Source organism: Vigna angularis, chromosome 2 (genome assembly GCF_016808095.1).
Source record: "Vigna angularis cultivar LongXiaoDou No.4 chromosome 2, ASM1680809v1, whole genome shotgun sequence".
NCBI lineage: Eukaryota > Viridiplantae > Streptophyta > Magnoliopsida > Fabales > Fabaceae > Vigna > Vigna angularis.
This window is the reverse complement of record NC_068971.1, coordinates 9,096,541-9,112,425: the sequence shown is the minus strand read 5'-3', so window position 1 is coordinate 9,112,425 and position 15,885 is coordinate 9,096,541. Positions and strand designations below refer to the sequence as shown.

The window sequence follows — 15,885 nt, the reverse complement described above, 5'->3', positions numbered from 1 at the left end:
TGTGGGAATGGCAGGAGACCCTAGTCCTATTGAGTACTTTGGGCAGATAGGGTTAACCTCGAGTGGCAGCTGTTTGGTGTATCCCAGTTACTACATCACTCGGGTGCAAGGACGCTTGTAACTACATGGTTCATACAGTCCGGACGGTCTGTCTTATATACGTATTTCTATGATTATTATTTGATAAGTTACATGTTGTATGTGTGAATCGGAATGTAAATGTATGTGTTAATTGTATAAATTAAATATTATAAGCTTACCCTTGCATTTCCATTGTGTTGTCCACTGTCCATGTACGTTCGTCTTGTCTTGCAATGATCATCCGTGTGGATGTGAGCAGATGGTAGAGCACCTCTTGAAGAAATGCTGGAAGAAGAAAATTTGGAAGATGCAAATCTGGTTGAGGTAGAAGTCAAGGCCGAGCCTTAGAGCGCTCGTTAGAGTAGTGATGTAAATGGTAGAATAGTTGGACGTGCGGTTAAATGTTTTGTAAAACCGTTCGTCCTGTTTATCACTGAATTATAGTTTGAGCGTACGTTCTTCTGTACTGACGCCGTTCGGCTTCTTTTTAACCTGTGTTAATGCAAAGACTGTTTATGTTATTGTTAACTGTAATTAATCCTGATTTATAGTAATTACGGTATTTTGGGATGTTACATTAGTGGTATCAGAGCCGTTTTGTTCTCTTAAGGACACTGTAGGGTTATGAGTGCACTGTGTTTTTGCTGTGTGCTTATTGGATGTTTAATGAGTTATTATTGCTTTAACTCTTAGACATAACTAACGCTCGTTTTTCTCTGTATCCAGAGAACCAATGGCACCTAGATTGCCTCCCCCTCCTCAACCGAATGAACCTGATGCTTCCAACAACTCTAGATTGTTGGAGAACGTCATTGAGAGACTCCAACAACAAAATACCACCCTCATGGAACAAAACGCCACGCTGATGCAGCAAAACCAAGCTGCTATGCAGAGTCTGGAGGCATCTCGTGCAAATTCTGAGACCACGCAGAGACAGTTAATGGAGATACTTGCAGCAACTAGAGGTGCGTCTGGAGCATCCTCTTCAAACGCTGCCCAACCAAATGCTGAATGGAGTTTGGAGAGTTTTCTCCAACATCATCCGGTCAAGTTCAGTGGGAAAGGTTTTCCGGATGAAGCGGATCAGTGGCTGAGAGATATGGAGAGAATTTTTAACGCCAAGAGATGTCCGGATGAAAACCGCTTGGCGTATACGGAGTACTTGCTGACTGGGGAAGCAAGCCACTGGTGGGCGAGCGCCAGAGCTATTGTAACGGACGCTCACCAGCAGATTACTTGGGAAGTGTTCAGAAACAAGTTCTATGAAGAGTACTTCCCTGACAGCGTCCGTTTTGCAAAGGAGGTTGAGTTTTTACAGCTGGTTCAAGGGGGAATGTCAGTTTCTGAATATACCAACAAGTTCAAGCACCTTATTCGGTTTAATACACTGGCCACCAGTGGAGAGTGGCAGTGTAGGAAGTTTGAGAACGGTTTAAGGAGTGATTTGAAGGTGATGATTTCAAGCCTGTGCATAAGAACGTTTCCTGCCATGGTTGAGAGGGCCAAGGTGTTGGAGAAGAACATGGCGGAAGCGGAACGGCACAAGAAACAGCAAACAGCAAGGGGGCCGATTGTCTCAAGGGGAAATGTGAATCAGAGAGGATCCCCTTATGCTCGTCCAGCAGTTAACGCGAGTGGATCTCAAGCCTTGGTCCCTGCTGGACAGTCTGGGCAGCAAGGTAGCGTTGTATGTTTCAAGTGTGGAGGGCCACATTATCGATCGTCATGTCCTCAGCTAGTTGGAGTGAAATATTGCACTCGGTGTAGGCGAAATGGCCATCTGGAGAACGAGTGCAACATGGGCGGACGCGCAGTAATGAGGCCGCCGAACGCTGGGAGAAATCAGCAGGGAAGAGGTGGTCGAGCCCAAGCTACTGGACGGGTGTATGCAATCACTGGAGCGGAGGCAGCGAGCTCAGGTACGCTCGTCACTGGTACCTGCCTAGTTCATGGAATACCTTGCTGTGTGTTATTTGATTTTGGGGCGACGCACTCCTTCATATCGAAGGCATGTGTTGAAAAGCTGGGGATTGTGGAGAGAGATATGCAGTTCGACTTGGTGGTATCAACACCAGCGGCTGGAGAGCTTAGGACATCTACCGTATGCATTAGATGTCCTATTGTGGTTGAGGGGCATAGTTATAAGGTGAATTTAATCTGTTTACCTTTGAAGGACTTGGAAATCATTCTAGGGATGGATTGGTTGGCTGTCAACCACATTCTCATAGATTGTGGCAATAAGGAGTTAGTATTAACGGACGAAGATGAAGAATGCGTAGGTGTGACGCTCGGTCAATTGAAAGAAGATATTATGGAGGGCGCGTCTTGCTTCTTGATCATGACGCATGAAGACCAAGAGCTGGGAGAATTGAGGCAAGAACGAGCATCCGTTGTTGACAGTAAAGAACGAACGTCCATTTTGGAGGAATTCCAGGACGTTTTTCCAGAAGAAATACCAGGGTTACTTCCTGTGCGTGAGATTGAATTCACCATTGACCTGGTGACCACAGCAGCCCCTATATCTGTTCAACCGTACCGTATGGCGCCTGCAGAGTTGGTTGAACTCAAAAAGCAGATTGAAGAGCTAATGGAGAAGCAATTCATAAGACCGAGCGTATCGCCCTGGGGAGCGCCTGTACTCTTAGTGAAGAAGAAGGATGGCAGCTCTCGGTTATGTATAGACTACAGGCAATTGAACAAGCTGACCATCAAGAACAAATACCCGTTGCCAAGGATTGATGACTTGTTGGATCAACTGCATGGGGCAACGGTGTTCTCTAAGATTGATTTGCGTTCGGGATATCACCAAATCAGGGTGAAGGAGGACGACATCCAGAAGACTGCTTTTAGGTCGCGTTATGGACACTACGAGTATGTAGTGATGCCATTTGGAGTAACAAACGCTCCTGCAGTGTTCATGGATTATATGAACCGCATCTTCCGGCCATACTTGGACAAGTTTGTGGTCGTTTTTATAGATGATATTCTCATCTACTCTAAGACCCAAGCTGAGCATGAAGAACACTTGAGGGCAGTGCTGAGCGTGTTGAGGGAAAATGAGTTGTATGCAAAACTGTCCAAGTGTGAATTCTGGATGAAGGAGGTGCAGTTTCTGGGCCATATTGTGTCCGCTGGAGGGATCTCGGTAGACCCAGCAAAGGTACAAGCGGTTATGGAATGGGAACGCCCGCGTTCAGTCACGGAGGTGAGAAGCTTCGTTGGTCTTGCGGGCTACTATAGGCGTTTCATTGAGGGGTTTTCTAAGATAGTAGCACCGTTGACGCAACTTACAAGGAAGGATCAGCCGTTCGCTTGGACTGATTTGTGTGAGGAGCGTTTTCAAGAGCTGAAAGTGAAGTTGACGAGCGCTCCTGTACTAATCATTCCGGACACGTCCAAGCCTTTTGAAGTGTACTGCGACGCGTCTCATCAAGGGTTGGGTTGTGTGCTGATGCAAGAAAGACGAGCGGTAGCTTACGCGTCTCGTCAATTGAAGATTCATGAACGCAACTATCCAACGCACGACCTGGAATTGGCAGCGGTCGTTTTTGCACTAAAGATTTGGAGGCATTATCTATACGGATCAACATTCCAAGTTTTCAGTGACCACAAGAGTCTCAAGTATTTGTTTGATCAGAAGGAGCTGAATATGAGACAGAGACGTTGGTTAGAGTTCTTAAAAGACTATGAGTTTGAGTTGCTCTATCATCCTGGGAAGGCCAATGTAGTGGCGGACGCTCTAAGCAGGAAGGCAGTGCATGTCTCGGTTATGATGGTGAGAGAGTTAAGTTTAGTGGAGAGTTTCAGAGATCTAAGGTTACAGTTCGAATTAGAACCGAAAAGCATCAAGTGTTGTAACCTTAGCATATCTAGCGATGTGTTTGATCGGATTTGGATGAAGCAACGCGAGGATGAAGAGCTGGTAAAGATCTTAAGCGCGCTCGGTACGGATCAAGCTAAGTGGTTCAATACGGGAACGGACGGCATGTTGCGTTACATGGGCAGAACGTGCGTTCCGAATGATGGCGAACTGAAGAGGATTATTCTGGAGGAAGGTCATCATAGTCGTCTTAGCATACACCCTGGTATGACTAAGATGTATCAAGATCTTAGACGTTCGTTCTGGTGGCCTGGAATGAAGAGTGATGTCGCTCGTTTTGTGGCATCCTGCTTAACGTGCCAACGGGCGAAGGCCGAACACCAGAGACCAAGTGGATTACTTCAACAGTTGGAGATTCCCGAATGGAAGTGGGATAGCATCTCCATGGATTTCGTGACTCATCTGCCACGAACGGTTAGGAATCATGATTCAATTTGGGTGATCGTGGACAGACTAACGAAGAGCGCTCACTTCCTGCCCGTGAATTTGAAGATGTCAATGACAAATTTGGCTAAGTTGTACATCAATGAGATCGTTCGTCTTCATGGAGTGCCTTCAAGTATCATTTCCGACCGAGACACGAGATTCACATCTCGGTTTTGGCAATCGTTACAAGGTGAATTAGGAAGCAGACTGCAGATGAGTTCAGCATATCATCCACAAACGGACGGCCAGTCTGAACGTACCATCCAGACGCTGGAAGATTTACTGAGGACGTGCGTCCTAGATCACTTAGGCGCATGGGATGAAGTCTTGCCACTGGTGGAGTTCACGTACAATAATAGTTTTCAAGCTAGCATTGGAATGGCGCCGTTTGAAGCTCTCTATGGGAGGAAATGTCGAACGCCACTTTGTTGGTTCCAGGAAGGAGAGAACGTGCTAACCGGACCTGAGCTCATCCAACAAACAACCGAGAAAGTTAAATTGATCCAAGATAGATTGAAGACGTCCTTGAGCAGGCAGAAATCCTATGCGGATAGAAGAAGAAGACCATTGGAGTTTGCTGCAGGAGACCACGTGTTCTTAAGACTAAATCCGATCACTGGAGTAGGCAGAGTGGTTCGTCCAAAGAAGCTGTCTCCCAAGTTCATAGGGCCGTACCAGATTTTGAAGAAGATTGGACCAGTAGCTTATGAGCTTGCCTTGCCTCCTCAACTATCAAATATACATCCGGTCTTCCATGTGTCTCAACTTAGGAGGTATATAGCTAATCCCTCTCATGTCTTGGAGCTGGAGAATATTCAACTGCGCCAAGACCGAACGTTGGAGTTACAACCAGTCCGCATTGAAGATGAACGCACCAAGCTACATAAAGGAAAGGACGTTCGTTTGGTGAAGATAGTGTGGGACGCTAAGACTGGTGACTCAACTTGGGAAGTGGAGAGTGCAATGAGGGACTTGTATCCACACTTGTTTACGAGTAAGTTCTAAATTTTCGAGGACGAAAATTTTTTGTAGTTAGGGAGAATGTGAAACCCTTAATAATTAGCCTCAATTAATCCTGACACCTCACCATTAATGCACGCCACGTCATTCCCAGCCATTAAAACCCACTCTCTAATCTGATCCCATTCCTCTCTGACGTGCACGAAGAACCACGCCCATCATTTCTCTGCAACATTAAAAACGCACCACTCTTTGCATGCAAGCACGCCACGTGTTGCGGTAGAGGCTTCTAAATCAGAGATGGGTGTGCAAGTGTCAGCCTGGGACACGTTCGTTCAAACGAACGGGAGTTTAACAAAACCAGATTTTTCTGAAAACTCTCTCACCTGCATCACTCATCTTCTTCCTCACGAAACACATTCATTCATCTTCTCCAACTTCTCTCTAAAACCAGTAAACTTCTCTCTATTGTAACCTCTCATTTTCCTCTCCAAAATCCCATTTCAGAACCATAGAACGTTTCCAGAGACGCAGACGTTAGTTTGGACCGAACAGAATTTGATCTAAGCTGGTGAGTCCCCTTTCCGTAGTTCATCCTTAGGTTTCTGGAAAAATAGGGTTTTTAGTTGCATGCAAGTTTGTATTCTAAGTGTTCTGTATTCCATGGTTAGATTTTGTTTTGGAAGAGTCAAGAACCTAAGAAAAGCTTGTTGAACGAAGCCACTTTTACATCTAGGACAAGTTTGGTTGCCAATCCGGGTAAGGGAAGCTTAAATGTTTAATTTATACTGTATGTTGTGTAATCTGGATTGTATGTATTAAAAGTATGATGTTTGAGTTGTATGGACGACCACTGTTATGGAATATGATTTCTGGTTTGGATTTGTCTGTCATGAACGAGCACTGCTTTCATGTATTATATATGTTGTGGTGGTTTGAATTGCATGTTGATTTGATTATGTATGAACGGAGTATGGTTATTGTATAGTTGGAATGATTAAAAGATTGAGATCTGTATGATGATGATGTTGAAGGTGAATTAAATCTGGAATGAAAGTTATAAAGTTTATAAATTGGAAATGTGGAAAATTCTGTTAAGGTTGAAAAATCTGAAATTTAAATCATCCCCTTTGATAAATGACGCTCGTCACTGTACGGTCTTAGACCGTTCGGTTTTCATTAAAATAACTTAGATTGGAATTCTTTCATTTGGAAAGAATTCTGCTCGAGAACGAGCGTTCCCATTATTAGTGAATGAGCGTTCGGTTCAGCTCAGTGTATATAAATATTTGAAACTTTATGAACACGTAACGCTCGGTCTTTAACCGAAGCGTTCGTCTTTGATAGCGTTCGTCCTTATGTCGAGCGTTCGTCCTTAATATCGTTCGGCCTTATGTCGAACGTTCGTTCTACAGGGCGTTCGGCCTTATACCGAACGTTCGTCCCAAATTGACGTTCGGTCTTATACCGAAGCGTTCGTCCTAAATAGCGCTCGGGTTTTACCAAGCGTTCGTTCTGATTTGTGCTCGGTCATTTACCTAGCGTTCGTCCAAAGCAGGGTTCGGTTTTATAACTGAACGCTCGTCCTTATCATTGAATTCTGAGCGAACGTAACTGGCGTTCGTCCAAAGTTAATTATTGAACGTTCGGTCATTGACGGGCGGTTTGTTCCCTGAATTAAATTGTGTTTATGTTTATTTTACTCAACCAAGTTGTGAGGTAGCTATCCATTGGATTCTTTCCAGAGTCATTGAACTTAAATTATTCTTAGTACTTTCCGATCGTAATAGAGTTAGTCCATTTAACTAATTCAAAGAAGTCTTTCTCGGTTTTGCCTCGACGTTCGTCCTCGTTATGAAGAGGAGTGAACGTTCGTCTTTTTAAGAGAGTGGAACATAGAATGAAAATGTATTTAAGAGGATGAATTAAGATGTGAGAACACCATTAGAACTGAAATTGTGATTTTGGAATTTAAATGAGCGTTCCAAGGAGGAACGACTCAGATGTATTAAGTGTGAAATTTGGTAAGGTATGAACATGGATAAGTTAAGCCTCGCTGTCCATCCTGAAATTCCGTGATACTTCTCTTCAAATAGAAGGGGGTAGTCATGTGTGGGAATGGCAGGAGACCCTAGTCCTATTGAGTACTTTGGGCAGATAGGGTTAACCTCGAGTGGCAGCTGTTTGGTGTATCCCAGTTACTACATCACTCGGGTGCAAGGACGCTTGTAACTACATGGTTCATACAGTCCGGACGGTCTGTCTTATATACGTATTTCTATGATTATTATTTGATAAGTTACATGTTGTATGTGTGAATCGGAATGTAAATGTATGTGTTAATTGTATAAATTAAATATTATAAGCTTACCCTTGCATTTCCATTGTGTTGTCCACTGTCCATGTACGTTCGTCTTGTCTTGCAATGATCATCCGTGTGGATGTGAGCAGATGGTAGAGCACCTCTTGAAGAAATGCTGGAAGAAGAAAATTTGGAAGATGCAAATCTGGTTGAGGTAGAAGTCAAGGCCGAGCCTTAGAGCGCTCGTTAGAGTAGTGATGTAAATGGTAGAATAGTTGGACGTGCGGTTAAATGTTTTGTAAAACCGTTCGTCCTGTTTATCACTGAATTATAGTTTGAGCGTACGTTCTTTTGTACTGACGCCGTTCGGCTTCTTTTTAACCTGTGTTAATGCAAAGACTGTTTATGTTACTGTTAACTGTAATTAATCCTGATTTATAGTAATTACGGTATTTTGGGATGTTACAACATCCCACTAAATTATTTTGGTAATATTTATAAGTTGTGATATTTCACTGAAATTTATTTTTGATGAAATAAAATCCACTGATTTGATCATTAAATAAATTATATTTATATAAAATATTGAGTCCTCGCCCATTTATGACTTCATAAATTCAAAATTAAGTGGTATAAAATTAATCATAGTTAACTTACTGATCATTCAATGAGGTAGATGATTGACAACATTCCTCAAGTTCTTATTAATCAAGATAATTGAGATATTTAACATATAAAATTAATAACTTTGCCTTAATCAGAACTATCTCTTTCGCAGAGTTGAAAAATTTTAAGTTCGTTTCAATCATATTTTCTGGAATACCCTATTGATCTTAATCCAATTCAAAACTGTCAACCCCATTTCATAGTGGAACAGACTATTCACTCGTGTAAAATACACAAATAAGTTGTTTATAGAGAAAATCATCGCATTCATTTTGTCCCTCAAAGACTAATTTGAACCATTTTGACAACACAATAAAGCATTGAGAGGAAGGGGTGAACTAATTTGATGTTGGATGTCTTAAATTTATGTATGTAAATTATGAATATTGTTGCATAGATACCCTACACAGCAGTTTTTGGGAGCAACTGTGACTATGATGAATATTGGTCAATGCTCACACCAACCAACATTTTCTGACCAATTCATATAATTATTTGACACCAGTGAGATCTCATGAGAACCATTCTATTCTTCCACACTTCATGAGGTTTTGGATTTGGGCGGAGCAGGAAGCAGCTGCATTGCACAAACCAGAAATTCTTGTTAGCGAAATCGGCACTCCTAAGAATGTTAAGAAACCATAACCTTAAACGATTAAGAGAGACACAAATATTTACAAAACTTTATTTGAAACACTGCTAATGTGGTTGCTACTTTTCTTGAGAAAAAATTGTCAAGAGCTCATTTTGTCTCCATTTTTCTGTCTCTATGTCAATAGTTGCAAAAAGGTATGTATGTTTGTGCACACAGATAGGTCATGGATACAAAGTTTTAGGGATGGAAAATATATGCAAAAAGGAAGCATACTACAATTATACTAGCATGTACCTGATAGCAAGATATTAGAGATGATACAAATCCGAATGCACCAGTCACACGTGGATTAACTGTCTTAGGTGCCAGTTGAAGCAGTCCAACTGCTACCACTATATCAATTCCTGCTTTGATAAGTGATAGAGTCCTCTCATTTGACTGGTTTTGTTTGCCACGGTATTGCTCATCCTGCAGACATAAGTAATTAAATAAACAGAAAAGTAATGCAATCAGTCCAAAAGTAAAACAAAAAACAGAAAGTTTGAAGAATTTGGACACGTGCATGGACAACATACATCAAATTTATTCTTGTTCTTGAGGTCTTTCTCTAACTTCTTCATTGATGCAGAGAGTCTTCCAAGCTCCCCGAGCTGATCAAAGTAAAATATTGCAAGGGTAAACAGTGAAGGAACTTGAGGGCATAAATGCACACATGTTGGAATCAATGAAGGTAGGTAAGCCACAAACCTCAACCAAGGTGGTGCACACCGAGGAACCCAGCCAACAGAAAAGAGATATCCGGCCAATTAATTCGGTGCGTTCTTTATTCTGTAGTTAGACACAAAAACTCTCAACAAACTGCTAGATGATTTCTATATAATAATTTAGAAACAAACATGATGCTAAACAAAACATATAGTTTATCATTTCCTACCTGGTAGATTCCTGTTCTGCCAAGCCACACAATTTGATCAAGAAACAAGAAAGTGGAGAGAAGTGCATTCTTGGACTGAAATATAAAAACAAAGATGAAAGAAAATGGTTGGGAAGAGAAACCTCATTATAGGTAGCCAACTAAGTTTCCTGATGGAGATTAGTCATCAGCAAAATCAGTGGAAGCATTACACTTAAAATATATATAAACCCAAAAAGGATAAGGAAAGGTTAAATGTTCTTGCAGTGCCCATACCTTTCCCAACAGAATTAGGGGCAAGGGAGTGCCCTGTGGTGTTGGACTTATCAAACCATGTAGGTCATTGACAAACTGCAAATTAAAGAGTATAAGAGTGATGGTCATTGCATGAACTAAATAGTTTGTAACACCTAATTTTTTTGCGAAAATGACTGCTTGAATTTTATAACTGTCTAATACTTTAAAAAATTAACAGTATTTGACTATCTTTGATTTATCCTTTTTTTCCTACTATTATGGTCTTGGAACCCAAAAAAAAGAGAGAAAATTATGCATACTACAGATTTCTAGTCTTTTCTGAGCAAACCAATCAAAGGAAAATGATACAAAGAAAGAAATATTATTATATACAGAAACTCCCTAAGTGACAAAAAGAAAATATGAAGTAACTTCCTATATTGAACTTATGAACAGATGAAAAACAAGGTTTCAAAACTCAGAAAAACCTAACCTTGAAAAGCCGGAAGACCTTTCGTGCCAAACTGGTTGATTTGTCTACATTCTGAGCAGTACCAGGTTCCCCGTTACTTACAAATTTGGAACCATACTGAATTGCCCTGCATATCTTGTCCCTTGTTTCAGCCTTGCTCAAATATAAAACAAGAAGACCAAGTTCAGCCCTTGTTGCATCCAACGTACTCATCTTCTACACTAATTGCTGTTATATAACAAATGACAGCACGGTTCATGTCAACTAAATTAGAAACAGGAGTCGGTAATGTAAAGAGTGATATTCTCATATTAAATAGGGAGGGTGATGACGTTTAGAGCTCTCACTTGATGTAGCAATTTTTTGCGTACAGTTTTTTTTTTTTTTTAAAGAAAGTGTCAGATTAAGTTGTTAAACATGCCAATTCATAAACTAAACGGTAGTAATGTTAAAACAGTAAGAACTAAGTTATTATCAAAATTTTAGAAATGATGAAAATCATTCTGAGAATTACAATTTAGCACCTCCACCAATACTTCATCAAGATCACAAAAGCACGATAATCAAGTAGCAGGAATACTTGGTAGACCTTCCAATTATCTAAGTGACATCATTCATGTGATAATGTCCAGTTTGAGTTTCTATAATGCATGAGCATTTGAAAACTCACTTCTTGCAAACACGAAATCCAACAGTAACACCATTTGTATGTAAAAATTGAAGAACACAAGGCAAACACAATCTCGTCAAATTTCAATTTACTACTAAGATCATTTTTCTTCTCATTTTCATTTATTATCTCAACCTTCCTGCAAGGAACTAAATATAGTATTCTGAGAATGTTACTATATATGTGTATAACCTGTAAAGTTCCAATTCTAACTAATTGGGGCATAAAATCTTCAACTACAATAGCTTCAAAGCTCAAGTGGTAGGTAAAAAATATGGGTATGTAGTGGGTTCTAAATTTTTATTATCCACCTCACCAACACCAAGTCACATCCCTCAATTCTGTAAAAAATTACTCTATCAGATCAAATCAGGATCTGTTAATTCAGTTGGGAAGCTAGAAAATATTCATTTATATAAAATCATCATTACAAAAATCTAAATTGAGAATGAAAATTTACATATACACATTCTGAAACCAAAGTAGCTAAGCTTTATAGTTTTCATAAAGAATACTAACACAAATCTGTTAATCTCCATCATACCAAATTCTCCTCAATTTCTTCAAACCGCAAATCCATTCTCACAAGTACTGTTTAGAGCATAGTTATCAGAATCTTACAATTCACCATTTGAGTCTTATGATTTGATACATTTTGGTTGTCTACCTATTCGTACCAAAAGAATGATCTTAACTGATTTTTTATCTAATGATACATAATGAACCTATGTAATTCGTACCAACACTCGATTCAATGATTTATATGTTTTTACCTTTTTGCCAATTATCCTGAAAAGAAAATGGGCTCAAATGTGTAAATGAAAAGGAATTTGAAAGAACGCTTGTGAACATATCCTATTTGATTATTTCACCTTTCTTTCTCACTCAATCATTCAATTTATGTAGTCCATTCAACTTGTTTTAGTTGTTTTCCAGCCATTCTTCTAAAATAAAGACTACTCAAGCTTAGATATAACTAATAGTTTTGTTTTGTCCGACTTCTGCATAAGTTGTTTTATCTATTTCTAGTTTAAATTATTTGCATTGAATATTGTATATCATCTATATATATTTGAAGTAATTTTTCATTGTACCTGAATTTAATGACACAAAAAATAGTTGGCAATTCACGACAATCTCATTTCAATAACCTTTTCAAAGCACTAAATCAGCCACTAATTGACCATCTAACCCTCCTCAACAACAAAAGTTTTTTTTCTCCAGGCGTCAGCTACATGGATCAAATAATATAATTGTGTTCTTTCATAAACAAGAAGACAACTCCTAAACTGTCACCCTTGGAAATAGATAGAGTAAGTGACAACAAGAAGATATTTGATGCGGGTGGCTCAGCAGAAAAGAACAAAAGTCCATACTATTACTGCTTCCAAATGTGACTACTTTCGATCACATCTTGCAAGGTTTAAGAGGTATTCTTGAAACTCCATGGTAGTTAAATTTACACATTTTGTTATATAAAATCACTAAACCACTACTTCCAATGAATCTAGTGTTCTTCACCATACCAACAAATATGACGAATAAATTAGAAGAACTGCATGAATACTCTACCTCCAACTCTAGCTAGCTTCAATAGAATAGGATTTTAAAAGAATCTATTTTCAAGTTCAAAGCCAAGAGAAGAGAGGTTTTATTTGCGAGAATAAACAAAAACCAAGACAAACTTCTGCATATTAACCAGTTCTCCAGGGTACTTAGCAGTTAGAATTCACCCAAAAGAACAACCATCAGGTTTATCTAGGTCAAAATATTGAAAGCATCAACACCCAAGTTTCTCCAATAACATCAGACTACAACAAAATCACATTTAATCCATTAATCAGCATTAAGATTCATATTGTTAAAACAAAAGGTTTAACTCAATTACGCCATGACTGGCACATTATATAGTATAAAGGGAGAAAGAGAATCAATCCATCTAAACTACCCCGAAGTCCAGTTACATCAATCCTTTTTCTATTTTGTAACAACAACCACATCATCAAATCTTCGATTTCCCTCATCGTTTCTATCATTTCCAAAGCAACCAAGCACACTACAAACAACAGAACAACAATAATAGCCAACCCATCAAAGTCAAATCATACGACCCCATCAAATCAACACCCCTTTAAGTTGACCCAAAATCAAAACTCGCAAGCCCCCACCTTTAAAGATTGCAACTTTAGTATCTCAAGCTACAAGGTCAAAGGATCAAACAACCGGGGCACGTGAATCCCCAACACTAATTAAACGAATAAAAGAAAAAAAAAAGTGTGTGTGAGAGAGAGAATACCAAACCAAGGTTGTTTGGGGAAGGGAATTGTGCTGGAGAATCCGAATTGAGAGACGAAGCTTTTTGGTTTGGGCCTGAACTATGTTAGATAGAGTTGTGATAAGGGCTTGTTTGGTCCTCTCTTTTCGGAGCAACCAAACAAATGGAAATGTTGTGCTTTATTGCTTGGAACAATCTTGCACCGTTCGATGATTCCGATGTCAATGTGACACGTGGCAGAAAGTGCTTAAATCCGTTTGATTGGGCTTGGATTGGATCAGTATCGTGAAGAGATTCAACTCAATTGCGTCGCTTTGGTTTTTCCCACACGCACCCCAACAGCCTCCACAATGTCGTGACGTAAAAGCTTATCTTTACAGAATAAATAAATAGATTTGTTTTAAAGGTGATGATAATGGCATTAATATTTTATTTCTCGGTGCCATGGATTGCAAATAAACCAAGAAGAATCTTGATAATTAATCACTTATAAATGTAAACTCTTACATTCCTACCATGAGAAGTTATCTAAAATTCATACAACTCATAGTCAAATAGGTTTCGGGTCATGTTTGGAAACGTATAATTTACTTAAAACAATTAATTGTCTCATAAATTAAAATTAGGAAATGTTTTTTTAAAAGCTTTTAAATTAACTTTTATCTTGTTGGTAAACTTTTATTTTTCCTTTTTTCTTTAAAAGTGTTTATACAAATCTTCTTGTTTGAGTATTAGGAGTGAAAAAAGAAATATAATTAATATTTTGCGCCAATACTGTAATTACTAAAAATGCTATGCTAACTATCCCTTTTAATTGACATATAAAACATGTTATACGTAGTAGTATAAAGGATAAATGTCTATTTTGAAATAATTAAACATTCTAATAAAATATTTATAATTTATCCATTATATTACAATTTAAAAGAATAATGTAAAAGTTACATTATAATATTTATATATATATATATAAGTATATTATAGTTCTCTTAAATTTTCAAAATTAACTATCAAAGAAAATTTTGAAAAATAGATCTAAAACAAATATATATAAAATTATATTTATATCTAAAACATCAGTTACTTAGTTACTTAAATGCATATTATTATTAATTCCTATTTGAAATACCAGTGTTGTGTATTACATAGTTATTGTAGTTCCAATCATGTATTCCCATGGCACAATTATTCATTTGCTAAGTATCAAATCACTACACAATGTTCCTAGAAGTACTAAGTTAATTCTAAATCAATTCCTTGACTTTAGAGTCTAAGGAGTTCAAACTTAGTGTGATTATTCCACTCTTGATTGAGTGAATCATTGCATTAAGAACAATACTTTATAACCAGCTAAAACACATAGATATATTCCTAACATCTAACAGTAGTAGATTATCTTATTGGATCTTAACTTAAACTAGTTTCCCAACTCAATCTAAGTTAACGAAGTATGATGACTAATCAGTTCATCAAATCATTTATTATGAATCAATTCATTAACATCTAAATAAAACATTTAAATAAACAAAAATCAATACAAGTACAAAGAATTCAAAGGAATTACATTTTATCCCAACACAAGAGAATTCAGATAATCATGATGAACCTAACAACAAGAACTAAGAGTTATTATTCCTCACATGTCTCTTACAAAGTTGTTTGATAATTACAAGAGAAGTGTCCTAAAGGAATCCTAGAAAATAAGTTAAAATCAACCTAAAATAAACAGAGCATGACTCTATTTTTATAGTTCGTCGAACAGGTAAGATATCACTCAAGCTCTATGGAATCTCAAAATCACATTTTCGCTTAACGATTGATTAATTACACAACCAGTCTACATAATTTTCAAAAGTTGAACAAATATATCAAATTGCCTAATTGTTTATTTAGGTCAATCTATCTCCTTTTCAGGTTATAAAATATTACCATTTAATTCAAAAATGTCTCCAAATAGAACAAAACCAAATAAACAGAATAATAATCTTAAATTTCAGTTCAATTTGTAGATATCTAACATTCAAAACTTCACTTACTTATATACAATCACATTCTATCAATAATCACTACTAAGCACAATAACAAATCACAATCCTCTCCAAGATCAATTCATTTAAACAATACTAGTAATATATAAGCATACTAACTTTTCTTACTTGGATGGAAATCTTAACTCAACTTTTTCTCAAAAAACTCTAACTCTCACATGACATTCTATCTACTCGAAGAAAACTCGTATCAATAATATGAACATACTTTTATGACCACAAATAAGCAAAAGTTCATCTTGAACTCTCTTGAATCACATGCAACCACATAGATATCATATGTAAAGTAGAAATTCAAAATTACTTGACAAAAGAACAAAAGATAAATTTATTGTTAACACAAATTTGATCGGGTAGATG

General features: G+C 38.0%; 2 protein-coding genes across 3 annotated transcripts; one reads left to right on the top strand and one right to left on the bottom strand.

The window, feature by feature from the left end:
* Positions 1-814: 814 nt before the first annotated feature.
* On the top strand, positions 815-7,887 carry LOC128195243 (uncharacterized). Its single transcript, XM_052872480.1, has 4 exons — positions 815-3,550; positions 3,719-4,003; positions 4,826-5,381; positions 7,799-7,887. The coding sequence occupies exons 1-4, from the start codon at positions 815-817 to the stop codon at positions 7,885-7,887; spliced, it is 3,666 nt and encodes a 1,221-aa protein (XP_052728440.1).
* A 762-nt stretch (positions 7,888-8,649) lies between these two features.
* LOC108329404 (peroxisomal membrane protein 11C) lies at positions 8,650-13,656 on the bottom strand. Of its 2 annotated transcripts, none has more exons than XM_017563584.2 (8): positions 13,499-13,656; positions 10,554-10,760; positions 10,100-10,174; positions 9,845-9,919; positions 9,658-9,738; positions 9,486-9,560; positions 9,205-9,378; positions 8,650-8,892 (listed from the first exon to the last, which is right to left on the bottom strand). In XM_017563584.2, the coding sequence occupies exons 2-8, from the start codon at positions 10,743-10,745 to the stop codon at positions 8,857-8,859; spliced, it is 708 nt and encodes a 235-aa protein (XP_017419073.1). In that variant the 5' UTR covers positions 10,746-10,760; positions 13,499-13,656; the 3' UTR covers positions 8,650-8,856. The 2 variants fall into 2 exon arrangements, with proteins under 2 accessions (XP_017419073.1, XP_017419074.1); XM_017563585.2 differs by having other exon boundaries at positions 13,371-13,627.
* Between the last annotated feature and the right edge of the window lie 2,229 nt (positions 13,657-15,885).

Excerpts from the sequence above, each read along its gene's own strand:
- LOC128195243 (XM_052872480.1), top strand. The coding sequence starts at position 815 with ATGGCACCTAGATTGCCTCCCCCTCCTCAACCGAATGAACCTGATGCT. Across the intron at positions 3,551-3,718 it reads TGATGCAAGAAAGACGAGCG|AAGGAGCTGAATATGAGACA; the intron begins GTAGCTTACGCG and ends TTGTTTGATCAG. Across the intron at positions 5,382-7,798 it reads GTATCCACACTTGTTTACGA|ATGGTAGAGCACCTCTTGAA; the intron begins GTAAGTTCTAAA and ends GGATGTGAGCAG.
- LOC108329404 (XM_017563584.2), bottom strand. The coding sequence starts at position 10,745 with ATGAGTACGTTGGATGCAACAAGGGCTGAACTTGGTCTTCTTGTTTTA. Across the intron at positions 9,561-9,657 it reads TGTGCACCACCTTGGTTGAG|CTCGGGGAGCTTGGAAGACT; the intron begins GTTTGTGGCTTA and ends TACTTTGATCAG. Across the intron at positions 8,893-9,204 it reads CTCTAATATCTTGCTATCAG|CTGCTTCCTGCTCCGCCCAA; the intron begins GTACATGCTAGT and ends TGTGCAATGCAG.